The following is a 26880-nucleotide window of genomic DNA, read 5'->3' on the forward strand; positions in this document are numbered from 1 at the left end:
ATGCCACAATCAGAAATGCCTCAGTGACAAGCCTTGTCTCCACACCCAAGAGGATGAACCCCAAGAGTGAGAAGAACAGTTTCCATTACAAATGTGTTCAAGACTCTGGAGCCACCCTGAAACTGGTGATTGGGGGGGGGGGGGGCTGATGTTATTAATATTAACTATTAAATTTAAATAATTCCCACAACTTTAGTTAAGAAAACAAGAAATTCTGTGTTAAATATTTAACTTTGGAAGTAGTAGTACCCTAGAGATTGATGCAATGGGATAAAACAGCATGCATTTCTAATAAAATACTCCTAGAGCTAATGCTAGAAACAAATAAAAGAGATCAGATTAATACAACAGATGTAGAAGTGATCCAAGTAAAAGCCCATCACATGATAATGGAAGTGAAAACCAGGCTATATATGGAAAAGTTGAATGGACTGTAATCCTTTAACTTGGATCCAATCTAGGAAACTAGGTGTAAATCCCTGGATTAACGTTATAAAGAATAATGTGCCTGTCAGTCTAGGTTCAACAGGAGTGCATCATTATCAATTAGTAATGTCTGCCATGTGTATAGAACAAGAGAGTGGCAGCAAGAACACCTTATGTTAGTTTTCTCTACACATGCCCTAAAACTATTCTTTATCATCAGATCCTGAGCGGGAACAGTGAGTAAATCAATTTACAACTAACTTTTGGAGGTCATGCTTATGATACTATTCTTAAAAGCTGTAACAGACAGTATAGGAATACATTATGAAGCAACCAAAAGGCAAGACGATGGCCAATTATCAAGAGGGATTTTTATAATACAGAGGACAGACTAGGATGTCGTGGTTAAGACACCACTTAGGTTGCCTACATTCCTTATCAGAGTGAGTGGATTTGAGTTCCTACTCTGTTTCTGATTCCACTTTCCTTCTAGTGTGCACTTTGGGAGGCCGCAGGTGATGGCTCAAGTAGTTCCATCCCCATTACCCTTGTGGGAAACCAAGATTAAGTTCCTACTTCCTGACTTTGGCCTGGCCCAGTCCTTGCGGTTGCAGGCATTGGGGAATGAACCAGCAGCACAGGATATATTTCTCACTCTGCCTCACTCTCTCCCCTCAACCTTTCTCTGATGCTCTACCTTTCAAATAAATAAATATTTAAAATTTAAGCAAAAATTACTTCAGAAAACTCAGCATGATCTAGACTGTTCCTCTCAGCCCTGCAAGCCCAGGAACTGGACTCTATTACACCCAGAGGTAACTCAACACCTGATGACAGATTTAAAATTATTGTATTCACACAATAATGATGGATAAATCAGAACGCCAGCTAACAGTGAGGAACAGATCTTTTCACACATTCAAGGTTACTTTCCTTTTTTAAAAGATTTATTTATTTATTTGAAAGTCAGAATTACACAGAGAGAGGAGAGGCAGAGAGAAGAGAGAGGTCTTCCATCCGATGGTTTACTCCCCAGATGGCTGCAGCTGCCGGATCTGCGCCGATCTGAAGCCAGGAGCCAGGAGCTTCTTCCTGGTCTCCCATGCAGGTATAGGGGCCCAAGGCCTTGGGCCATCTTCTACTGCTTTCCCAGGACATAGCAGAGAGCTGGATTGGAAGTAGAGCAGCCAGGACTAGAACCGGCGCCCATATGGGATGCTGGCACTCCAGGACAAGCCATTAACTCGCTGTGCCACAGCGCTGGCCCCAAGGTTACTTTCCTTTAAAAAAAAAATTACTTTATTTATTTGAGAGAGAGAGAGAAAGAGTCTTCCATCCACGGGTTCACTCCCCAAATGGCCACAATGACCAGAGCTGGGCCAAGCTGCAGCCAGGAGCCAGGAGCTTCTTCCAGTTCTCCCATGTCGGTGGAGGGACACAAGCACTTGGGCCATCCTCTGCTGTTACCCCAGGATCATTAGCAGAGAGAAGGATCAAAAGTGTAGAGCCAAGACTTGAACCACCGCCCATATGGGATGGTTCATCATAGGCGAGGGCTTTACCTGCTACGCCACAGTGCCAGTCCAAGGTTACTTTCCTTAGCACACACTTCCCTAAACATCTGCTACAGTGACTTAAAAATGTGAAGTTCCTTTCATTTTTTAAAAAGATATCATGTGGGGCCAGTGCTGTGGTATAGCAGGTAAAGCCGCCACCTACAGTTTGAGTCCCGACTACTCCACTAGCTCCTAGCTTCTAGCTTCAGATCAACCCAGCTCCTACCATTGCAGCCATTTAGGGAGTGAACCAGCAGATGGAAGATTTTCTCTCTCTCTCTCTCTCTCTCTCTCTCTCTCTGGGTCTGCCTCTCTATAACTCTGCCTTTCAAATAAATATATCTTTTTTTTAAAAAAAGATACATGTATCTATCTGTTCTATATAAATTCCCTGTGATGATTTTTTTTTTTAAGATTTATTTATTTGAAAGAGTTACAGAGAGAGAGAGAGAGAGGTCTTCCATCCGCTGGTTCACTTCCCAACTGGCTGCAATGACTGGAGCTGCGCCAATCTGAAGCCGGGAGCCAGGAGCTTCTTCAAGGTCTCCCATATGGGTGCAGGGGCCCAAGGCCTTGGGCCATCCTCCACTGTTTTCCCAGGCCATAAGAGAGAGCTGGATTGGAAGTGGAGCAGCCAGGACTCAAACTGGTGTCCATATGGGCCCACATGTAGGCGGCGGCTTTACAGGCTATACCACAGCGCCAGCCCAAAATTTAAATTGTTCATCAAACAAGTGGTTTCCAACATCACTTGACTGAGGGTTCACTGTTTCTTAGGTCACAATTACTTCTGATTTCTCTCTCCTTCCAGGTCCTATGTCACTTCTTGGCTCCTTACATGTTCTTTTCTTTGTTTCCCAGAGAACACACTTCCTAAACATCTCTAAAGAGCTCCAAGATTCAACTTGCTTCTCTTTTTGAGTGTTTTCTACACTCACATTTCGTTCTCCCTTTGTCTCCCTCTCCTCATCACTCATTTGTCTTTTATGTCCACTTAGGCCTGCTATAGCAACGCAAGACACAGAAGACTTCATTCTGTCTCCACTCGTTCCTTCTCCTGTGACAGATGGCCTGGCTTCTGTGCACCAAATTGTCCAGAAAATTCTTGCTCCCAGATCTGGTGGCAGTATCATGGGCATATTGCTTCCAGCCCGCATTTTCCATGGTCTCCCTACAGAATTTGAAACGTAAAGGAGTAACAAGTGCTGGGGTTCTACAGCACAGTAGGGTGCCCATAGATAATGTTGCTTTTCTGTATATCTCTTCACTAAATTAGGAGATGGCATTTTGGATACGTTTGCTACAAAGAACTGTTAAGTGCTTGAAAGGATAAATACATTTTCTCTGGTTGGACATGATACAATGTATATTTGTAATGAAATATCAGAATACTGCATAAAATATGTACAATTTTTATATGTGTGTTAAATTTTTAATTAAAAATTCAAGACCTGGAAGAATCTCCTTCTGGAAACCCTACGAGGATAATAAATCCAGGCCGTGATTTCCTGAGTTTTCCCCAAACCTCTGTTTCACTGTTTATTCACTCTTTATGTCTGTCTCCTGGTTCTTTCTTTGAGTGTTACCTCTCAAGCTCTTCTGCTTCTCCTCCAATGATGCAGTTCCTCATGGCTTTATCCTTGGTCATACTTGCTACCCATTTGGGCAAAATCTCATGGCTTCTCTTTGCCAGTAACTTTCAAAACTAGTCACAATCTCTCTCTCTCTCTCTCTCTCTCTCTCTCTCTCTCTCTCTCTCTCTCATCCTAAACCCACACTGCAGTTGCCTATAATATATCTATACCTGCACACTGACAGGTGCCTCAACTCCAATCTTCCCTACCCTGAATGTATTATCTTTCCTTCAAAACCTGCTCTCTGCATCCACCTATCAGTTAATGGCATTCACCAAAGTCCAAGTCTAGAAACCTCCCTCCTTAGTCTCCCCCCTCCCAATCAACCTGCAACCAGCCAATAGTCAAATGCCACCAATTCTATCTTCCATCTTCCCCATCTGACCACTCTACTGCTATTTTCTTGCGGTTCTCATTGTTCGTCCTCTCCCTCACACTCTTACAAGTCCTCCTATTGCATCTCCCAGCCTCCAATTTCCCTCCAGTCCACCTAGTTTACTATCAAAGGTTCCTCTTTCTAAGATGAGAACCCACCTTTGTCAGTAAGTCACCCTTTGGGCTGAATTAGACCAACCAGATAGTCAGCCTCCTAATACCTGTTCCCACAACAGGCAGCCAGGTTTCAGTAGGGAAGGAGGAGAAAATGGGGAACTGTAGCCTGTCAAGGGAGGACAGACGCAACAGGGATGTGGCTTTGGGGTACCAGGGGGCAAACTCAGAGCACAGGACAGCTCGGGGTGTGGAGCAGGGCAGTAGAAAGAGAGCAGAACAAAGCTACAAGCTCAATGATGGAAATGCTGGTAGGTTCTGGTTCCTTGATTCCTCTCCAAAGATGAGGGAAACACCCTCAACTCACACTAAGCAAGGGCAGCCCCACCTCTGCACATGGGAGTGGCTCTTTAGGGGAAGAATCTATTATCCACTGTTACTTAACTCCTGTTACCTCTTATAACCTAATGATTGTTTCCACCTACTTCCCCATTATCGTTCCTTTCATCAGCTGAGGGGGTGAGAAGGAAAGGGGTGAGCTGGTTTCTGCAGTCTCAAGACATAAGTCTGCCAAAGAGGATTAGATCTCATTGTATTCAATTACCTGATCCCCTCTGAGCTGTTCCCTTTCCTCCTACCATAACTGCAGTGGTGAGCAGTCCTCTTGAGGGGACTGAAAGAAGTTTAGGAAGTTCCCACACAGCAAACATAACATGCACCCAGGAGCATTTTCCTCCTGTGAAACTCACACCATTAGACTCAAAAAGAACTGAAGCAAAGGGCTGTCCATGGGGATACATCACCATCATTTCTGAGAAATAATTTAGAGCTTCATTTTAAGACCATTCTTTCTCCTTTCTATTTTGCCAGTAGGCCACCACTCTCTTGGTCTTGTGCACTTCAACCAATAATCATGTGATAATTACCATTCTTCCAATAGGTATTTTTGTATGTCCATAATAGCATACCTAGAAACTAAGCATTGACCTAGCTCCCAGTCTCTCCCAAACCAATGAGAACACTTACATCATGTTAATCTTCCGAGAGCAGTACTTCTCTCAAAGGCAATCGGCAGCTCCATATTGCCTATTAATGGTGCTCAATATAATTTTTCTTCCCAAAGCAGCTAAAGGACACAAAGTATTCTCAATAGCAATAATTTACTTGCTGTGGTGCTTCACAGTGAAAGGGGACAAGTTCGGAATCTCAGGGAGGGGTGTTATCTGTGTGTAATTTGAAAATTTTCCCCAGGTAAATAAAAGTGATATAAAAATGCAGTCAGTAGACTAACAGAGGCAGATGCAGAAGATGAAGGGCACAGAGGAAAGTGACATCCTTTCCCATCCACTTTTGTAGAAGTCTCGTGTCCTCTGCTGGGAGGGATCAGTCTCTTCTGAGAACATTGTTTCTGGCCTCAATTACGCTGAAAGGCACTGACTCAACGACCCGCTTACCCTATTGGCCCGCGTCTATCTCTGAAAAGATCTCAAACACCAACACAGCCACAAGCACTACATCAATGTCTCAACTTGGTTAGGAGTGGACTTGGGAAATTCACATCCACCTCTTGTGACCTTCACTTACTCCTGTTTATGACAAGGTAACTGGAGAAAACTATCTCCTCCCTTCCAGCTCTAAGACGTGAAAGTTCTACATATCAACAATTTAAACCACTAGAGTGCTGTATCAGAAGCAGCAGCAATTAACAGAGCATAAAATGAACATAATGATTGTTTCACCTGATCATGAGAGGGAACTGAGAGAAGAATGAGAAGGGAGTTCAGATTATTAAGATCTATTCCTTTGCCTAAATTATTAAAATACACCTACACCTATGTTACAGTGTTTGCACAAGGTGATGAAGGTGTTACCATCTCAACTATCCAGAGAAGAGCATATGAAGCAGAATGTACCTGCACTCCCTTTCAGGAGAGTCTTCATTGCCTACAGTACTGATGAGAGACAGTAGCCCCTCCCACCACTTAGACTCAGCCAATCGGGACACTGGTACTTGAAAAAAGAGACCAAGAGGGTGGAACATGCAGTGGAGGTCATATTGAATGTGGGGCTTTTGTTGTGATTTCTGCCAACAAGCCCTCCAGAGCACCCCTGCTCCAGCACATCTCCTAACCCTTACCTTCCTTCTAGAAGCCACTAAGATCCTTCCAGTAAATTCCCTTCTTTAATGCAACCGGAGTCTGTCTCTGACTATCGTAACTAGCTAAACCATGAAGCCCACCTGACTCCTCCTGGAACAGTCACTTAACTGCATCTTCCATTTTTTTCTACCCTTTATACATACCCTGCCTTTCCACATTGGCTATCAGCAACTACACTGTTAGAAAAGAAACAAGAACAAGCTGTTGTCTCTACCTGGACATTACACTTTGATAAACATTTATTTAACTTTATTTCATGGTGGTACAATTATTCATTGTCCTATTAACCTCTGTGGAGTCCAAGCAGAAAACAACTGGCATACTCAAATTAGGACAAGGAGAGTTTAATAAAGGATTATTTACAAAAATGTGGGTATGGTGTAGAGAAACCACCATGGAGGGGGAGGCTGGGTGGCATAGCATGTGGCAGTGGCTAAGACACTACCTGGGACACCTGCATCCCATCTCACAGTGCTTGGGTTCAAGTCCTGGCTCCACATCTGATTGCAGCTTTCTGTTAATGCACACCCTGGAAAGCAGCTGTGACAGATCAAGTACCTGTGTCTCTGCTGCCCATATAGGGGAATAGATTGAGTTCCTGGCTTCTGGCTTTGGCCTAGAACAGCTCCCAACTATTGCAGGCATTTGGAGAGTAAACCAGCAAATGGACTAGATTCTCTCTCTCTCTCTATCTCTCCCCCCACCATTTCAAATAAAAATACATTTAAACTTTTTTGTAAAGAATGAAAACACCAGAACATGTAGATACTATCACCCATCCACCCACACCCCACAACCCACCCCACCCCACTCCCGTGCCCTTTGTTTCAAGAGACAAAGGAAAGTAACTCAGGGAAAATCAGGAGAAGGGCCACTCTGAGAGCAACTGTGGCTTTCAATGAAAGGACATGGCCAAGCTATAGAGGGAGTCAGGGGAATAAATACCCCAAATACCTCTCCTCCCTCTCCCGTTTCTTGATGGGGTCTCCACTGGAAAAATATAATGAAAGCCAGAGCTTTCACTGGAAGGCACTTTGGATGCTTAGGATAGACTGGGAGATAAAAGATGAAGAAATGGCAGAGAGAAGACTGAAGAAGAGGCAACTTCCTGAAATTCATGGCTGACTCTAAGAACAAAACCCCAAGAACTGGGGACAGGAGCTGCAAAACATCTGTTTTTTTAAAGTACAGAGGGGAGGGCCGGCACGGTGGCGCACTAGGTTAATCCTCCACCTGTGGTGCTGGAATCCCATATGGGCGCCTGGTTCTAGTCCCGGTTGTTCCTCTTCCAGTCCAGATCTCTGCTGTGGTCTGGGAGGGCAGTGGAGGATGGCCCAAGTGCTTGGGCCCCTGCACCTGCATGGGAGACCAGGAAGAAGCACCTGGCTCCTGGCTTCAGATCAGCACAGCTCCGGCCATTGCAGCCATTTGGGGAGTGAATCAATGGAAGGAAGACCTTTCTCTTTGTCTCTCTCTCTCTCTCACTGTCTGTAACTCTACCTGTCAAATAAATAAATAAATAAATAATCTTTAAAAAAATAAAATAAAGTACAGAGGGGATAAAAGTAAGAAAATCCAAGCCTTCTCTTCAGTCTTCTCTTCCATGTGAATTTCTTTTTTTTTTTTTTTTTAAGATTTATTTATTTGAAAGTCAGAGTTACACAGAGAGAGAATAGGCAGAGAGAGATCAAGTCTTCCATCTGCTGGCTCACTCCCCAAATTGTCTGCAACGGCCGGAGCTGCGCCAATCTGAACCCAGGAGCCAGGAACCTCCTCCAGGTCTCCCACACGGGTGCAGGGGCACAAGGACTTGGGCCATCTTCCACTGCCTTCCCAGGCCACAGCAGAGAGCTGGATCAGAACTGGAGCAGCCAGGTCTCGAACCGACGCCCATATGGGATGCCGGTGCCTCAGGCTCCCAAATGTATTTCTAACAAGACTAAATGACATTTGTGTTGAAGGCAGGCTGACCTTGTAAGCAGGCAAAACATGATTTTAGCAGACTTCTGCCCCAACTACTTTCTCTCCTCTTTCTTATCAAGAACTGAAATTCCTATCACAGGTAACAATCTCTCATGTCACAATTAAAGAAAAAGTTCAAAATACAAATGCCTAAGTTCCTAAAATGACATACATGGAATAAGACTATCTTTCTACTACTCCAAATGAACAACATTGTATCTTTTCCTTAGACATAAGAAAGGAGTTGAAACAAAGGAAAGTCCATGGCTTCAGAAGTAGAGAGAAATTTCAACATAAAACAACAAACGGGAGAGAACATAGAGGTTGAGATACCAATGACAAACTGTAAGAACATCCCAACTTTGTCCTAACATGCCCTGTCCAGTTCCAGCAGTGCCCAGATATCCAGAATCAACCCCTACTCAGATACTGAGCTTAGGAGGAATTTGGATCAAGAAGCACACGTGACCGTTGTCTAAAACCAGGGCCCATAATGGTCCCATAGGACTGCCTGGCACCGACTAAGCACTCAAGAAGTGTTTCTTGAATGAGTGTGTGACGTAATTAAAGTTCTGAGTTTCAGACACCACTGTGGGCTAGAGTGGGGAAGGAGGCAGAGGAGAGGGAAAAGGAGAGAACAAGCACTTGGTGCCTACTATGTGCAGGGAACTAGTACTTATTTCTCACTGGTACTCCAAACATCTTTTGGAATGAGGAAACTGAGAAGATAAGTCATTCTATCCGGACTGGCCAGGACTTACACAACAGTAAGACCAGGACTCAATCAAAGTTTGGTTAAACTCTACAGTGTATGCCTTACTCCACACAGACTCCTTGGAACAGGGCTAGGAGCTGGTTCAGAAAATTTCATGGAAGGAAAGGGAGACCTAAACTGGCTCATGAAGACGACATACCACAGGATCAGATAGAAACAAAGACCTCTGTTAGAGGAACGCCTGCAGTCTACAACCACACATGCTCATTCATCATGGCTCAAAAGACAGCCAAGAAATGACGGCCTTCTCTGTTTTTCCTTCATATACCTGGCTTCTGTCACATGTACTCAACACTCTGATGCAGCAACACCTGAGCACATGCGGCTCATCAATCACTCAAATAAGGGACAAAGAGATTAAGTTAAAAAAAAAAAAAAACCCACACTTTAAAAACAGCTCATTAAAGATGATGTAACTTCACACAGACACAGATACAAAAGTTCTTCAATGGCCTCTCCTGTATCAGCTCTGGGGCTATACTTTGACTTTAGATCCCTGCTCCACTTCCATGCCACAGCTTGCTCCTCTGGGTTTGGATAGCGCAGCCTGCAGGAAGTGGCTGTGGGTCTGCTGTGGCCTTAGAGGGAAGCTATGTCCTGGTGGGGGCTCAGCGAGAATGCAGGAGATTGGTGCGAAGCCCCCTGGTGGAGTCGGTGGTGCTGAGGGCAGACCCACCAATGACAGGGGATGCAGTAGCATGAGGGCCAGACCAAATGAGACCCTTGGAAATTCTGGTACTTCTGATGATTGTGGCCCTCTTTCAAGTAATAACAAGGAAGCTATGCAGAATTGAAACCGCCACAGGCGGAGGATTAGCCTAGTGAGCCGCAGTGCCAGCCTCACTTGATCTTCACAGTACACCCACCCTAAAGAAGAGCAAACTTAGGTTCGTAGGTCATTCGCTCCAGGTGGTGCCAGAGGTACAATTTTAACTCAGGTCTTGACATGTTCCTCTGATGGCGCTTTGTTCAGCTACCACGGGGAAGCTGCCCTGGAGGCCGACAGCAAGGGGCTCCCCAGTGTCTTGGGTGAACCGCCGCTGAACAAAACCGATGAGCGTTCCGGGAGGAAAGCCAGCCGGAGGAGCTGATCTACCTCAGAGAGAACCGTAAGGGGCAAGAATGCACGAGGTGAGCCAGAAGTTTCAGGATGTCAGTACTGGTGAAGAGAACGGCAGTGGTGGGTGTCACTAGAGGACACTCTTTTCTAAAACACAGGTAAAGTTAACAGACTGGAAAACAAAATTGCCCTCTCCCAGTGATAGTAAAGAGCAAATAAATCACGGATAGGAAAACATTTGACAAAATGTGCAGGACTCTTATATTGGTCCGTAATTTTTTTAAAAGATTTATTTATTTATTTGAAAGAGTTACACAGAGAGAGAAGGAGAAGCAGAGAGGGAGAGAGACAGATCTTCCACCTGCTGGTTCACTCCCCTCTTGGCGCAATGGCCGGAGCTGTGCCAAGCCGAAGCCAGGAGCCAGGAGCTTCTTCCAGGTCTCCCACATGGGTAAAGGGGCCCAAGGACTTGGGCCATCAACTTGTGTACAATACGTAACCACTCTAAGCTTCCAGTTATTTCTCGTACACAGGGGCTGAGAACAGGGTTGTTCAGTGGGTTGCCTGAGAAAACAAACATAAAGGCCTTAACACAGTGTCTGACCCAGATAAATGCTGAATCAATGTTAGTATGAAAGGCAGTGAGAGCTCCTATTGTCCCTGCTGTTCTTAAGAGCACCTTGATGGCTATCAGCGTGATGGGTACAGCAATACAATTAACCCCAATTTTGGCAGTGGAGGGTCTTCATCCTGGGATATTTTATTTAAAAAATAAATAATATTTAATATCTTACAGCTCTATTAATCTATTAATTCATCTTATCTTTAAGATTCAAAATTTTGGGGCCGGCACTGTGGTATAGAAGGTTAAGCCTCCACCTTGAATGCCAGCATCCCATACAGGTGCTAGTTCAAGGCCCAGTTGCCCCACTTCCAATCCAGCTCTCTGCTTATGGCGTGGTAAAGCAGCAAAAGACGGCCCAAGTGCTTGGGCCTCTGCACCCATGTGGGAGACCAGGAAGAGGCTCCAGGCTCTGGCTTTGACCTAGCCCAGCTCCGGCCATGGCAGCTGTTTGGGGAGTAAACCAGTGGATGGAAAATCTCTCTGTGTCTCTCTCTGTCTCTCTCTCTGTCTCTCTATCGCTGCCTTTCAAATAAATAAATAAATATTAAAAAAAAAGATTCAAAATTTCCACCTAGCTCCACACATTTTAGCCAAAATGACCAATAGGGGAAATGTTTGTGACTGACATCAAAAAACTTTAATAGCTTTTGAACTTATGGAAGTTGGAAAATAATTCCAAAGCAACAGAGCCCCTCCATGACGTAGCTGACTACGGAACTAAGACACACACCAAGTGTTCCCCAGAGCCTACAGCAAGAACCTAAAGAAAAGGAATTAATCTCCATAATGTATGTTAGCTCCAGCAGGAACAGCTAGCATTATAAAAGCAGTAATTACGCTTGGCAGCTAATGACTGTGATTTGTTACTTCAATGACTGGTCTGAGCCCAGGACAGAGGCAGGAACCTCCAGAAACCAGGCAGGAAAGCCCTCAGAAAGTCAAGGTGAAGTCTAGACAGGGGACAGACAGGACCTACAAGTCTGACCTCCGCAGAAGCACGACATCTTATCCCACTGCTTCTCCTTCTTTTCAGATTAGTGTACGTATTCATCACAAACGCAATAGCAATAAGGAAGACTTGTCCAGAGTGACAAGGAAATAAAATCTCTTATGTACTTGCTGACTTTCTAAGTCATGACCCTGGAAAACACAATTTTAGGGCACTTCAAGAATTTTAAGACTGCCTCATCATGGTAAAGCAAAACCTCTGAAAACAGATCTGTGTTCAAATCCCAGCAGAGTCTCTTTATTGAATAATTTAGGGCCAGTTACTTAACCTTTTAGTTAGAATTAAATCTACCTCATAAAGTTGCTGTCAGGATGACACAAAAATGCAGGTAAAGTGCTTAGCACAGGGCCTACAAGACAGAAATCTCACCAAGCTCTATAAAATCTAGTCATCCTAGGACTGACTTTGCAAATATTATCTGAACATCTGCTTAACAGGTTTAATCCAAGAAACAAAATGTTCTTTGGGTGTCATCAATCTTCAGCCTTGAAGAGGGAGGCCACAGACGGAATATAGTAAATTGTCTCTGTTGCTATTGTGTGTTACATCTAAGTTATTATTTAAATTTATTCCTATGTCATTCCTTCTTTTTTAAAGACTTTTTATTTATTTGAAAGAAAGAGTTACAGAGAGAGAGAGAGAGAGAGAGAGAGAGAGAGAGAGAGATCTTCCACCCACTGGTTCATTCCCCAAATAATTACAATAGCCAGGGCTGGGCCAGCTCAAAGCCAGGAACCAGGAGCTTCATTCAGGTCTCCCATGTACATGCACTGGCCCAAGCACTAGAGCCATCTTCCACTGCTTTTCCAGACCATTAGCAGGGAGCTAGATTGAAGTGGTGCAGTTGAGACTGGAACCATTGCCTTTATGGGATGCTGGCACTGCAGATGGCAGCTTAACCTGCTGAGCCACATCGCTGGCCCCTCCTCTGCATTCTTACCAATTCCCCCAGAAAAATGATCGACAGAAGAGTTCTATTTATTATGAAACAGACTAGTTGTTTGATTTCTTTAAGTCAAATATTTTGTAAATCTCTAAACAATAAAATTAAGAGAGAAATGTAACTTCTCATACCTTTTCTTTTCTTTCTTTTTTTTTTTTTTTTTGGACAGGCAGAGTGGACAGTGAGAGAGAGAGACAGAGAGAAAGGTCTTCCTTTGCCGTTGGTTCACCCTCCAATGGCTGCCGTGGCCAGCGCGCTGCGGCTGGTGCACCGTGCTGATCCAAAGGCAGGAGCTAGGTGCTTCTCCTGGTCTCCCATGGGGTGCAGGGCCCAAGCACTTGGGCCATCCTCCACTGCACTCCCAGGCCACAGCAGAGAGCTGGCCTGGAAGAGGAGCAACCGGGACAGAATTCAGCACTCCAACTGGGACTAGAACCCGGTGCCCATATGGGATGCTGGTGCCGCAGGCGGAGGATTAGCCAAGTGAGCCACGGCGCTGGCCCAGGGTTCACTTTCAATATTTTAGGATTGGGATGTATGGAGGTTGGCTCATGTATTTTATACTTTCTGCTTCACTATCTTTCAAGAAGACTAAAAGGGATATTAAGTGTCTCTATTCTGTCCTGTGTCAACAGACATTTGTGCTAACACAGTAAACTCATACTGAGCAACTGTCTTTCACAGAATGATGTGAACTTGGCCGGCGCCGTGGCTCACTAGGCTAATCCTCCACCTGCAGCGCTGACACCCCAGGTTCCAGTCCCAGTAGGGGCGCTGGATTCTGTCCCGGCTGCTCCTCTTCAAGTCCAGCTCTCTGCTGTGGCCCGGGAGTGCAGTGGAGGATAGCCCAGGTCCTTGGGCCCTGCACCCACATGGGAGACCAGGAGGAAGCACCTGGCTCCTAGCTTCAGATCAGCACAGCGCGCCGGCCACAATGCGCCAGCCATAGCGGCCACTTGGGGGGTGAACCAACAGAAAAAGGAAGACCTTTCTCTATGTCTCTCTCTCTCTCACTAACTCTGCCTGTCAAAAAAAAAGAGAATGATGTGAACTTGATCAAAAAGAAGAAATCCATGATACACTAAAGAAATGTAAAGGCTAAATCAAATAACTTATAACCTTAAATTATACTGTGCTCAGTGGCTAGATACCAGAAAAACAACTAGAATTGTCAATCTTTTAACACAAAAAAAATGTCAGCTTTCAGAATAGAACTACAGATACATTTCAGGAATTTATCAAGATCATCTCAGCAGATCCGTGCCAAAAAAAGTCAGTGAAGAATAAAATGTGACAGTTTGAATGTTTTCTTAATATATGTAAAGGATACCTATTGTAAGGTATATATTTTTATATACTTAAAGCCCCTCGGGTTTCTTATCTTTCTTATCTTTCTTACAAAATATTCTCAAATCTAAAGAGGTAGAATTCCCTTTAAAGCAAAATTAAATTAGTTGTCTTCAACAAGCACTTATTTGAATTTTTAATACGTACTATTATCAAAACATATGATGTCAGAGTTAGAAAACAAAATACAGGCAAAGAAAGGAATGTGGGAATAGTAAAACATTTTGAGAACAAAAATCTATTAGGTTCAGCAAAAGTATCGGGCACCTCTTTATATGACTTAAATAACTTATCTCATTGGGAGCAACAATGTGGAAGCCGGTATATGTTAATATAAAATACCTGATGTACAACTTGGGAATGGGGACAAAGAGATGGCCATGAACTAGATGAATAGCCTCATGAAGGAGACGGCATTTAAGCCTACAGTTTGGAGCGCGGTAGAATGATCTGAATGAGCACCTAAGTGCAAGAAAGCCATTCCAAGCCAAGAACAACAGAGGCCTCAAATATGGAGCAAAGCACAGTGCCTCAGTCAAGAGTACAAAGAAAGGCCTGCTTGTAATTAAGAACCTTTCAAGAAAATGCTAACACATTGTTTTCTATCAGATCATATGCTATTATTATTCTTAAATGTGTTTTAATATTCAATATTACTATTATGCATATATTATAGGGCATTAAACTAAGACCCAGAAGGTCTGGGTGCACTGCCCATGGCCATGTACTCTGTGAGGAAAATGCAGCCCTCCTCCCACCCCACCACCCTTACTGCCCTCAAGGAGCGTGAGGCTGGGCAGGCAGAGTAGGGAGAGATTATGGAAAAGACTTAATCCAGCCAGAAGGGACTTGAGAGTGCGGATGAAGTGATGACAATCCCACTTCAGGAACATTAGTCACACCACAGTGAAGAGCGCCAATCTGACCGGGCGGAGTGATGAGCCAGGAAAACCCCCTCAGAAACGAGTGAAGTAATCCCTGAGAGAAGTGGTGAAAGCCGGACCAGGGTGTTTGCAGTGAGGTTAGACAGAAACAGATACATCAGATAGGACCAAGAAAAAGTGGCCACACTGGTGACTGGGTGGGCGTAGGCAGTAAGGAAAAGAATGAAGTTAAAAGCGAAAGCATCTGTCAAGCAGAGAAAAGTGAACAGCGTGATCTACCACACGGCTGTCAGGCTGAATGCCTTCTCCTCGCTGGTCGTGTTCCAGCTTCTCACCCTGGCCTCTCCACCATTCACACTGTGCAGGCCTATGGTGGACTGAACAGTGGGTCAGGCTCTGAACAGAAATGTTTACTAAATGCTCATTCTACCTCTGCAAGCCACTGTTCTAAATGCCTATATTTATTAACTCTGGCTGCCATCACAAATTAGCATTCCTACTTTACAAAGGAGGAAACAAACAAATCCACTCAGCTTAGAAGTGGTGGGACCTGCATTATACCCCACGCAGTCTGACGCCAGAACCCCCTTACTTCATCACTCTGCTATCCTACATTCAAAACCATTCAGCACTTTGCATACCACAGTATAGTCCCAGAAAATCTGTACAACATGTGAGTGTCTACAGACCTCAGATCCCTGAATTCTCAAGTTCACCAATGAGAAGACATGGGCCATACCAATGTCTGGGAAAAGGGCACCAAGCCCATTAAACAACTGTACATGCTTCCACCTTGTTTTGGCTCTGTGGTTCAGAATCATAGAGGCACATTATACAGTTTGCACAAAGTCACAGCACATTCAAAAGGAAATACATAATAGCAAATTCTAAACATCTAATTCATTGACTTTGCCATCTTGAGACATCAGGTTTCATCCTCTACAAACAGAATGTTTTATTAGAGGGGCTGCCATTGTGGTATAGCAGGTAAATCTGGCTCTCTGCGTGTCAGCATCCCATATGAGCACCAGTTCATGACCAGTTGCTCCACTTCTGATCCAGCTGCCTGCTAATGCACCTGGGAAAGCAGCGAAGGATGGCCCAAATACTCGGACCCCTGCCATAGACATAGGAAACCCAAATGGAGTTCCAGGCTCCTGGTTTCAACCTAGCTCCGCCCTGGTCATTGTGGCCATCTGCAAGTGAACCAGTATATGGAAGATATTCTCTCTCTCTCTCTCTCTCTTTCTCTCTCTATCTTTCCTTCCCTCCTTCCCTTTCTCCCTCCCTCCCTCCCTCCAAGTAACTCTGCCTTTCAAATACAGATAAATAAATCTTTTAAAAAACAAGACTTTTCATCCAGAAACTCCCAGATGAGAGTTTCATTAGAAGCAAAATATGGGAGAAACGGGAGAGATCTTAACCCAACAGGGAGACAGGTCAAGCTGATAACAAAGCTCAATCGACAGGGCCGGCACTGTGGCGTAGCAGTTAAAGCCACCGCCTGTAGTGCCAGCATCCCATATGGGTGCTGGTTTGAGACCCAGATGTTCCACTTCCGATCCAGCTCTCTGCTATGGCCTGGGAAAGCAGTGGAAGATGGCCCAAGTCCTTGGGCCCCTGCACTCATGTGGGAGACCCAGAAGAAGCTCCTGGCTCCTGGTTTCGGATCGGCACAGCTCTAGCCATTGTGGTCAACTGGAGAGTCAATCAGTGAATGGAAGACCTCTCTCTCTCTCTCTCTCTCTCTCTCTCTCTCTCTGCCTCTCTGCCTCTCTATGACTTTCAAATAAATAAATAAATCTTTTTAAAAATAAATAAATAAATAAGCTCATTCGACATGCTTACTGAGCACCAACAAAATTAATCCCTTGACAACAGCACCTGTACCTGTCCTACCTGTAAGTCAAAATCCAGAAGCAATTAGAGAAGAAACTGACAAACGGGACTACAGGGAAAGAAAAGACCATGGGTGCAGCACCTGTTCCAGGACTGGGTCTGTACGCGCACTGCGCCACCACTGCTCTCTCACACCTGCCCCTGGAAGGAAGTCAGTGCTTCCAACCTTCCCCGGGTTTCCCCACCCTGGTCCTAGGTGTTCTCCTTCTCAGTATTAGTCTCTACCTCTACTTCTTCTCCCAGACCTAACGTGGCTGCTCCCACAAGTTCAGGCTTAGGACTTCTCATTTCTCCCTAAATTCCTTCCCTTAAGGATGCTAATCACCCCAAGTCTGCTGTTCAGACCCCTCTCCTTGACTGCAGTCCTATGACTAACTACTCAAAGATATTTTTACATGAATGCGTTGGAGTCACCTGAAATTCACACATCTTACATCAGACTCACCTTTTTTTTAAAGATTTACTTTATTATTTATTTTGAAAGACAGAGTTACAGAGAGGCAGAGACAGAGACAGAGGTCTTCCACCCGCTGGTTCACTCCCCAGATGGCCGCAACGGCCAGAGCTGCGCCAATCCGAAGCCAGGAGCCAGGAGCTTCTTCTGGGTCTCCCACACAGGTGCAGGGGCCCAAGTTCTTGGGCCCTCTTCTACTACTATCCCAAGCCAGAGCAGAGAGCTGGATCAGAAGAGGAGCAACCGGGACTAGAACTGGCACCCATATGGGATGCCGGTGTTTCAGGCCAGGGCTTTAACCCACTGTGCCACAGCACTGGCCCCCAGACTCGCCTTCTACTCAAAACTTGACCTCACTACTCCTTCCCTTTGCTCTCACACCCCATGCACACTCTCTCACTGGAAGGCTAAACCCCTCACTCCCGCAGCAGCACATTCATGCCTCGAATGTGGCCTAGAGCTCCCTGCATTATAATCCCTCTTCCAAATGGGCTGTAAACTCCTTGAGGAGCAGGAATTATCTGTTAGTCAGCTATGCAAATCCAGGTCACAAATGCCTGCTGGAGCAGTGAACAGATTAGCACACACGGACGATCTGTTCCAGCCAAACTGCTCCATTTAGAGTCTCCACCTTCTTGGCATTTTCACAGTCCTCTCTTCCCAAAGGGTTTTCTCTCCCTCTGCTATTGCACACACGGGAAAACCCTATCCACCCTTCACAAGAATCAGCTTTAATTCCACCTGTACCATGAAGTTCTGGCAGGTGGCCCCATGCTAACGTGACCCCATGCCCATTAGCCTTGCAGTGCCAGTTCAGTGTCACAAAAACCATCATCTTCATACATCACTTGACTCAAAACCAGGCTCTAGCCCAAACTTGTTATGCTTCTCTGGGCAAATTCCCAAAGCTACTTAAGGCTTAGTTTTTTCTGATATGAAATGAGGTAAATAATACCTAGAATCTGGGGGAGGATTGGAGGGAAGTGAGCCATCTATAACACAGCAGATACCCAGGAGACGCTGACTCCCTCTCCCCACGCCCCACTCCCACCATGCTCTCCCATTCACAGCTGTCTCCTCGGATTTTAGTAACTGATAAGATCCTTAAGGAGAGGAACCGAATTGCAATCATTTTTCTACCTTTTAAGCATCTGCCAATGTACTTTAGAGACTAAGTGACAACTGAGCACAATGAAGGAATAGCTATGGTAGATTATGGCAAACAAGTGCAAATGGTGCCAAGACTACAGTTTTCAGACAATGTAGCTGTTAGAGCTATCACACGGCACTTCTGGAATTTCACTCATGCCAAAGACTGATTTCAACAAATGATAGTATGAATAAAGGCAAATCCATTTCTAACGTACACAGTTAACAGCAATGTTTGGTACACTGAAAGTAGCTTCAGTTAAATGTCACAGCATTAGAATGCCCTCCGCACCTCATTTGTTCCCCTATATTCTTACCCAAAGTTTTCCTTTCACACGTTCCTTGACTTCATATGACAACAGACATCTTGTTATACCACTTGTTAGCTAACTGAAACTAGATTGCAATTTTCATATTTTACGCTGGAAAAAAGTTAAAGGCTAATACTAAGGAAAAACTAACCAGCTCAGATCTAAAATTTGTGATGATGACACATAAAATTGATCAAAATCCCTAATTAAAATTTTTTTTCTGAGGAACTTTCATTAACAATCAAGACTTCAACATCCTCTCTAAACTTTACTGGACTCTCTTTTTTAACATCTTGATTTATCGTAGCTTTCCTGCTCTGTGTGTTATCTTCATCAAGGATCAGTTCCCATGGCTGAGCTTCCTTTTTTCCTTTCAGCTGCTGCCCCACTTGCATGCGCTAACAGGTCAGAGGAGCTGCAGTGTGCTGGATGGGAACCTCCACTTCCCAACCCACCCATCCTCACTGCTCTCCGTCACATTCCTTCTCCCTGCAGACGCTACTTCAATCATTATCAAACTGGGTGTGCAGCTATGAACTTAATTTGAAAAAGCAATTACTAATGAAGAATGGGTGTCAAAGCCTTACCTTTTCAGTAGTTTCATTCTTTCAAATTATTTTTCCCTCATAAGGAGAAGTTCATGGTAGGAATTACAGGTATTCAGTTCTACAAGACAAAATCCACCACAGCAGAGAATATAAACATATACATTGGTATGCAGGAGAAAGCCAAATGCCAGAAATTAAGTTCCAATGTTATAATCATAATTCAACCACCTATAGAAACAACCTTAGAAAAAATCACAACCTCTTTCAGTTTCAGCCTTCTGTCCTGAAAATTACAGATAATATCCACCATCTCTACCTCAGAAACCTCTTCCAGAGATTTTAAAGTCACAGTATCACAAAAAGCATAATTGTAAACTATGTGGGAATATACATATGCAAATATACCCATATACATACATATAAAAACAATAGCAATGCATAGCCTATGGGTGGTTATAAAACAGTTTTATATCATGTATTAAATACTTCGCTAGACACACTGCACAGTATATCCAAGGAAACTTGTTTTTAAATTGAAAAGCAGAATCTAGTTTTGTAACATATGTGCACAGGCTAGATCACACATTTGAAGCAGGTATCATTCCTCATCTGGATTTATATTTCTGCAGTTAAATTTTTATTTGTAATCATAGTATAGATTCTCCCTTTGTAGTCAGTCAGAACTCAGTGTAAAGTGCTACAGGTTTTTTTCTGCGTATCTCATGCGAACCATTTCTACATTGCAGTTTACACATAAACCCTAACTATGAAGACTCTTAAAGTAAAAACAACCCAGGATAACTTCATGACTTCAGATTTTTTTTTATGTTAAAAATACTGCATCCCTAAATCAGAAGATTCATCAATTACTACTCACTTCCAATTTCCTAGACCAAATGTCATCATTTTCTCATTCTCCCAATTAGTTAAAATATTAACAACATGTCTCAACACATATATTCACACACAATTTTCTGAACTGTGTTTTTCAGACTTTTCAAATGTGGCAAGTTTTGATCATTAATGAAACTGCTTAGCATGCTTGTTCTTTTCTTTTTGGCTGCTTATGGCTTTCTATAAGATACCTATTATAGTGTGTTTCTGGTAGGTTTTATGCTATTTGTTGTCTGGATAAATTCAAACTGTTTAAACATGCATTTAAAAAATCTTATTTTAACCACAATTTTTAGCTAATTTTTTGTTCTAAACTTCTTACTCTGTGCAACCTGAATTAGTGCTGAAAAAAATTGGATTTAAACAATTGCTCATATTCTCCATAAGGTGGACAGCATAAGGAAATACATGCTCACCTGAACTCCACCCATTTTCAATTTCAACACAGCAAATCTGCTGTTTGTTTCTAGGGCAAATTCAAAAGCATACATATTGGTATTGGTTGTTACTGGAGATAATTTATGCAATCATAAGCCAAAGATGCTAAGTTGACAAAACGAAAACCATCCAAGTAAGCAAACCCGAACACTCGTGGGACACGCCCTCTCAGTATATAAAGGCTTGTCACTGTCCTTGGTGGCAGGCGCTCCCTGAGCTAGCAGCATCACCATGTCTGTCCGATACAGCTCACACAAGCAGTACTCCTCCTCCCGCAGCGGAGGCGGCGGAGGGGGATCATCCCTCAGGATTTCAAGCAGCAAAGGCTCCCTTGGTGGAGGATTTGGCTCAGGGGGGTTCAGTGGGGGCTCTTTCAGCCGTGGGAGCTCTAGCGGTGGTTGCTTTGGAGGCTCATCTGGTGGCTATGGAGGAGGTTTTGGTGGAAGTAGCTTTGGTGGAGGCTATGGAAGCAGCAGCTTTGGTGGGGGCTATGGCGGAAGCAGCTTCGGAGGCGGCAGCTTCGGAGGCGGCAGCTATGGTGGGGGCGGCTTTGGTGGAGGTGGCTTTGGAGGTGGCTTTGGTGGTGGCTTTGGAGGAGATGGTGGCCTTCTCTCCGGAAATGAGAAAGTGACCATGCAAAATCTGAATGACCGCCTGGCTTCCTACTTGGACAAGGTTCGGGCTCTGGAAGAATCAAATTATGAGCTGGAGGGTAAAATCAAGGAGTGGTATGAAAAGCATGGCAACTCAAGCCAGCGAGAGCCCCGTGACTACAGCAAGTACTACCAAACCATTGAAGAACTGAAAAATCAGGTAAGGGCATTTTTAAACCCAACTTTAAATCTATTCACAGCTGTGTGGAGGGATGTTCACTGTGCTTGCCTATGTTACTTTTTTGCTTCCAAAAACTAACCCAGTCTCATAAAAGGTAAGCGTTTATGAAGCTGTGGTCATAGCAATCTTCCTCCAACACATGTGTTGTTTATCTTATAGGATGCAGGTTACTGAGAAATGTTTGGGTTTTAATGAGCATAGAGTAAGTTTATAAAGTATGCTAGATCATTTAGAACTGCATGAACTGAAGGAATTACTAGAGGAATCAAAAGAACCTATTATTCAGATGGATAACAAACAAGCCATACTCAGCACTACCACAGCAAGAAACATGAATGCTCCAGTATGGGAATGGGATATTGTTTGCCCACAGGGATTGTGGGTACCAGTTCAGAGTATAGTTACTTACAACTATTTACAAGTTAAACAAGCATGCGTGTGAGTCAATCAAAGCTTAGCTGAAATACACAGAACTCTCAGTATAAAGAGGAGGGCACACACATGTAGGAATACATGTATATCATTCCACTTAGCCTTCAGAAAGGAATGACACAGAAATAGAAGAGTATAGAAACGTCAAGAGAACAAATTATTAAAATTTCAGCATGTGGGTAAAGTCTGCACTATTTCATGTTTAAAATTGAAAATTCCCCCCAAGATTTTGCAAGAGAACATAAAAATGCAGTTCATCTATGCCACCGTCTGCACTGGTCTCTGTGCCTCTCCTTCCAGATCCTCACCCTGACAACTGACAACGCCAATGTCCTGCTTCAGATTGATAACGCCAGGCTGGCCGCTGATGACTTCAGGATGAAGTAAGCTCCATGAATGGGCTACAATATCTTCACAATGGAGGCATCCATTGTTAACAATGACTTGGGATGCTCATAGTTACTAGCCTTTGCCTCTTTTTGAATTCAAAGTAAAATAGCACTGGAGTTTTCTGAGGAATTTTCAGTTTCAATAATAATCTTTTGGCAACTTTAAAAGAAAGAAACAGTCTTGAACTAACTGCTAGGCTTTCTTGCATTAAGTCACTCATATTCCCACATGAATCAGTAGATGATGAATGTTCCCATGACATGAACTCAATTCTCTACTTGCTTTTCAAACAGCCTCTGCCCAGGTACACCTCCCTTATATCCAGTGCTCGTACAATGCTTGTTTCAGGTATGAGAACGAGGTTGCCCTGCGCCAGAGCGTGGAGGCCGACATCAACGGGCTGCGCAGGGTGCTGGACGAGCTGACCCTGACCAAGGCCGACCTGGAGATGCAGATCGAGAGCCTGACTGAAGAGCTGGCCTACCTGAAGAAGAACCACGAGGAGGTGACGCAAAAGTTACACTTCCCCCCATCAATGACAGGCTTCGTTGTGGTCATGGTGCAGTCATTAAATCTTTTTGCTCCTCAACTAGGAAATGAAAGACCTTCAGAATGTGTCCACTGGTGATGTAAATGTGGAAATGAATGCTGCCCCAGGTGTGGATCTGACCGAACTTCTGAATAACATGCGAAGCCAATACGAACAACTTGCTGAACAGAACCGCAAAGACGCAGAAGCCTGGTTCAACGAGAAGGTAAGCTAAGACATCACTCACGGTGAAGCTCACTCTGGGGGGGCTTTTGCCATCTCCGAATTTTCTGATCTCTTCCCCCATTTTTCATTCTTTAGAGCAAGGAACTGACCACAGAAATTGATAACAACATCGAACAAATGTCCAGCCACAAATCTGAAATTACTGAATTGAGACGCACTGTCCAAGGTCTGGAAATCGAACTACAGTCCCAACTGGCCCTGGTAGGTTACCTCTCTTGGAATGGCTTTAACCTTATCAAAGTTTCCTACTCAGGCAGGGTCGGGGGTAAGAGAGCAGAAATAAAACCCAACCGTGTTAGCGGAGGCAAAGTCCTGTTCTCCTGAAAGTCGCAACGCTGTCATAAAACGCAAACTCTGCTCACTCTCTCCTCCTAGATGAAGTCTTACCAAACGACTGCTAGGCCGCTAACCCGCACCAAATGTCCCTTTTCAGAAACAGTCGCTGGAAGCCTCCCTGGCAGAAACAGAAGGGCGCTACTGCGTGCAGCTCTCACAGATCCAGGGCCAGATCTCCTCTCTGGAGGAACAGCTGCAGCAGATCCGGGCCGAAACCGAGTGCCAGAACGCCGAGTACCAGCAACTCCTCGACATTAAGATCCGACTGGAGAATGAAATCCAGACCTACCGCAGCCTGCTAGAGGGAGAGGGAAGGTACGCCGGAGCGTGCCCCCAGCCGCCTGCACCCAGTATTCCGGAGAGCAAGGCTTCTGAGGCAACCCCGGGGCGGGGTCGGAAGATGAGAGCAAGGGGAGCGGAGGAAGGGGACAGAGGCCAGAAAGGGGCATGGACCGCCAATCTCATTTTCTCATTATTGTGGCCCCAGGGTGACAGGGTTGTGTGCACAAGAGGTGGACTTTAAAATACATACTTGGCAGGGCTGGATTTTCTCAAAACGTGTTCTGCTTACTTCCTAAAACAACAATAACGCTGCCCACCGTGGCTCTACGGGAGAGGTAACTCTGCCCTTCTGCCCGTCTAGCTCCGGAGGCGGATCCTACGGCGGCGGGCGCGGCGGCGGAAGTTCCGGCGGCGGCTACGGCGGAAGTTCCGGCGGCGGCCACGGCGGCAGCTACGGCGGCGGAAGTTCCGGCGGCGGCCACGGCGGCAGCTACGGCGGCGGAAGTTCCGGAGGCGGCGGCTACGGCGGCGGAAGTTCCAGCGGCGGCGGCTACGGCGGCGGAAGTTCCAGCGGCGGTGGCCACGGCGGAAGTTCCGGCGGCGGCGGCTACGGAGGCGGCAGCTCCGGCGGAGGCCAGAGCGGAGGTGGAGGCTTCAAGTCCTCTTCCGGGTCCGCTGGAGAGTCCTCGTCTAAGGGACCAAGGTCAGCAGAAACTAGCTGGGGTAATCAGAATAAGTTTTGACTTTCTGCGACGGTTTTGTTGCGTTTAAAGTTCTAGAACTGTTTAGGAAATGAAAATTTTAGACAGGCTTTCATTTACTTTTTTTTTTTTTTTTTACTATTTTTGACGCTAGCCTTAAAGGAAAAGGGGCTTGGGTCTAAATGCCATAGCTGAAACGTTGGATTTTTTTTTTTTAACGACGTGGAAAAGTTGGATTTTCTTCCCTTTAAAAAGATTTGTCTGTTAAGGAGCCCAGAAATTGCTTCTTTTAAATGTTAACTTTTCATCATTCACAGATACTAGCAAAACCAGAGTAATCAAGACAATTATTGAAGAAGTGACACCTGATGGGAGAGTCCTTTCATCCATGGTTGAATCAGAAACCAAGAAACACTACTACTAAGCTGCATGGAGATGAAGGAGTCTCCCTGCGCACAGGCCGTTATATGTGGGTGCATGGGAACCAGAGGCTCCGAGCCCGCGCTGCAGTCCTAACGGCCTGTGGAAGCAGGTTCACTCCTGGAAAATAAGATGTCTGCGAGGTGTTTTGTGATTTCTGTATTTCTTCTTTTCCCTTTACCAGAAAGTATTCTTTAATGGAAAAAAGAAAAGCTTTCTGTTCTCATTGACTAATGAATTTCAATAAACTTTCTTACTGATGCAAACTATCCAAACTTGTCAGAATTCATGTTTACTGAATCCTGTGGGTTTGTTCAGGCCAGTGCCATCCATCTCACTGAGTAGAAAAAGTCCATGAGTCCCTGGATCCTACACTTGCTTAAAGATACACAATATGTAGAATGTTTTGGGCTCTCTGGATTTAAATTATTTCTATCCTGGAAGTTTTGAAATAATTCAAAAAAGTTTCCCCAAATTAATTGGAAGTTTCAACACCTACCGACCAATGGAAATCATATCACCCCCAACAACATTACTTGATTTCAATCAGATCATTGGTAAGATGAGCAAAGGGGACCCTGTAGGTCTCTCTTCACCAGCCCTGCCCAGCGACTAGTGCTGAAACCAAGTACTTTAGGGTCAACCCAGTTATACCCTTGGCCAGTAAGAACCCATCACTTAGAACCCTGCTAGAAGGTAATAGGCGAGGGAAGGCTGTGCCTGTCAGACTACCTTGTATTGCCTAGTGGATTCCTGGATTACCCGTGTCCACCAAGTTGCAGCCTTCCTCAGTGTCCTTGATTTGGATTCCAATTTTGCCCAGGTCCTGAACTCTGATCCTGATTTCTGCTTTGGGCTCCCTCTGCTGGGTGGACCCTACCCTGTTTACCCCAAAATGATGATTTGAGTCCTATTGCAAAGGGGATGGACTTCTCCATAGCCAAGGCTCCATAGCCTACTTGTACAAAAGATTGCCACTGTCTGGAGGCTCTCCACTTTTGTTAATGCTTCTTCTGTGAGTACTCGTGTTCACCACCCTTTTTGGAGGCTTGTCTTCTGAGATCCACCGTTGGAGTCCCAGCATGCCATGCTGTTAAGTCCTAAAACAGGTGTTGCTGGGTAAGGACTCTGAGCTCCTACTGTGTATACAGTACTGTACTGGCCGCTATTCAGAAATGTTATTTTAAAGTATTTATTATAAAATATTCAAGTCCCTCGGAACTGTTGTATTGCTTATAAGCTGAGATGGCCACTCTAGTCTGAAGAAGTATATGTTTTTGTATTCAGTATCATTGGTTAAGACGCTACAAATGTCATTGTGAAATAATTTTATGTTCAGTTAAGCTTCTATGCATTCTTGGATCTTGGCTGATCAAAATTGTCTGGTTGAGTGGTGACCAAACCATCATTCCTGAAAACTCAGAATATTTAGTGGTCCTGTCTTTCTTACTTATTGTTCCAATACCTCCTTAAACAATTAAGTATATTAAATTCTCTCTGATGAAATAACTGCTCTATCCTTGACAGACAACTGCTTTCTTGGCTAGACTTGATACCTATAGTAATAAAGACAATCTGTCTAAAAGGATTTTTTTTGTTTTAACAAGGACATTGGTATTTATAAGAAATCATAAAATTATTTTAAAAATAATACAGGTCACTGTTTTTACTGCATAGTGTTGTAGCTATTAATAAAAGTTCTTATACAATTTTATACATTCTAAGATTGAAATGGAATCCTACAGCTTAGCAGGACAGTGCCCAATGAGACTGGCAAAATGCATCAGGCACCCTTGTGGAATTATATGATACAGCAAATACCTATTTCTCAAAAATGTTCTCTCGTGCTGCTACAGGCCTTAAACCATTGTATACTGACTTTGGTGTCCATGGTGGGTTGACATTTTTGCTTTGGAGCAGAGAAATAGCTTGATTTGGGCACCTTTATCAGGCAAGTAACTGGGTTAAGGTTACGTCGAGTACATCCAATGTTTCCCATCTAGATTGCCTCCTGAGAGTAGGAATTAAAGAAAAAGCTTACAATTTTAATAAGCATTTACTTCAAAATCAACGATTCCTGAACTAAGGATCCTGACATACTTAAAAATTATATAACTTTCAAACCAACTACTTCAACTCTTCAGAGTT

At 44.3% G+C, this 26880-nt stretch overlaps 1 protein-coding gene and 1 long non-coding RNA gene across 4 annotated transcripts; one reads left to right on the top strand and one right to left on the bottom strand.

Annotated features, from left to right (window-relative positions):
• Positions 1 to 1397: 1397 nt before the first annotated feature.
• On the bottom strand, positions 1398 to 23992 carry LOC133747348 (uncharacterized). 2 transcript variants are annotated; one of them, XR_009864317.1, is made up of 3 exons: positions 23862 to 23992; positions 19270 to 19348; positions 1398 to 1706 (listed from the first exon to the last, which is right to left on the bottom strand). It is a non-coding gene; the product is annotated as an uncharacterized LOC133747348 (long non-coding RNA). The 2 variants fall into 2 exon arrangements; XR_009864316.1 differs by lacking the exon at positions 1398 to 1706 and adding an exon at positions 10335 to 10625.
• KRT10 (keratin 10) lies at positions 20794 to 25001 on the top strand. 2 transcript variants are annotated; one of them, XM_062175756.1, is made up of 8 exons: positions 20794 to 21375; positions 22129 to 22211; positions 22567 to 22723; positions 22812 to 22973; positions 23069 to 23194; positions 23427 to 23644; positions 23973 to 24334; positions 24630 to 25001. In XM_062175756.1, the coding sequence occupies exons 1-8, from the start codon at positions 20794 to 20796 to the stop codon at positions 24734 to 24736; spliced, it is 1797 nt and encodes a 598-aa protein (XP_062031740.1). In that variant the 3' UTR covers positions 24737 to 25001. The 2 variants fall into 2 exon arrangements, 1 of the variants encoding a protein (XP_062031740.1); XR_009864315.1 differs by lacking the exons at positions 20794 to 21375; positions 22129 to 22211; positions 22567 to 22723; ... (1 more) ...; positions 23069 to 23194; positions 23427 to 23644 and having other exon boundaries at positions 24224 to 24314; positions 24630 to 24718.
• Positions 25002 to 26880: the final 1879 nt, after the last annotated feature.

The sequence above is a fragment of the Lepus europaeus genome, chromosome 18 (genome assembly GCF_033115175.1).
Source record: "Lepus europaeus isolate LE1 chromosome 18, mLepTim1.pri, whole genome shotgun sequence".
In the NCBI taxonomy this organism is placed as follows: Eukaryota; Metazoa; Chordata; class Mammalia; order Lagomorpha; family Leporidae; genus Lepus; species Lepus europaeus.

Bases quoted from the DNA above. Each gene is read 5' to 3' on its own strand.
- KRT10 (XM_062175756.1), top strand. From the start codon at position 20,794: ATGTCTGTCCGATACAGCTCACACAAGCAGTACTCCTCCTCCCGCAGC. The intron at 22,212-22,566 runs GTAAGCTCCATG...TGCTTGTTTCAG, and splicing joins GCTGATGACTTCAGGATGAA to GTATGAGAACGAGGTTGCCC. The intron at 22,724-22,811 runs GTGACGCAAAAG...CTCCTCAACTAG, and splicing joins TGAAGAAGAACCACGAGGAG to GAAATGAAAGACCTTCAGAA.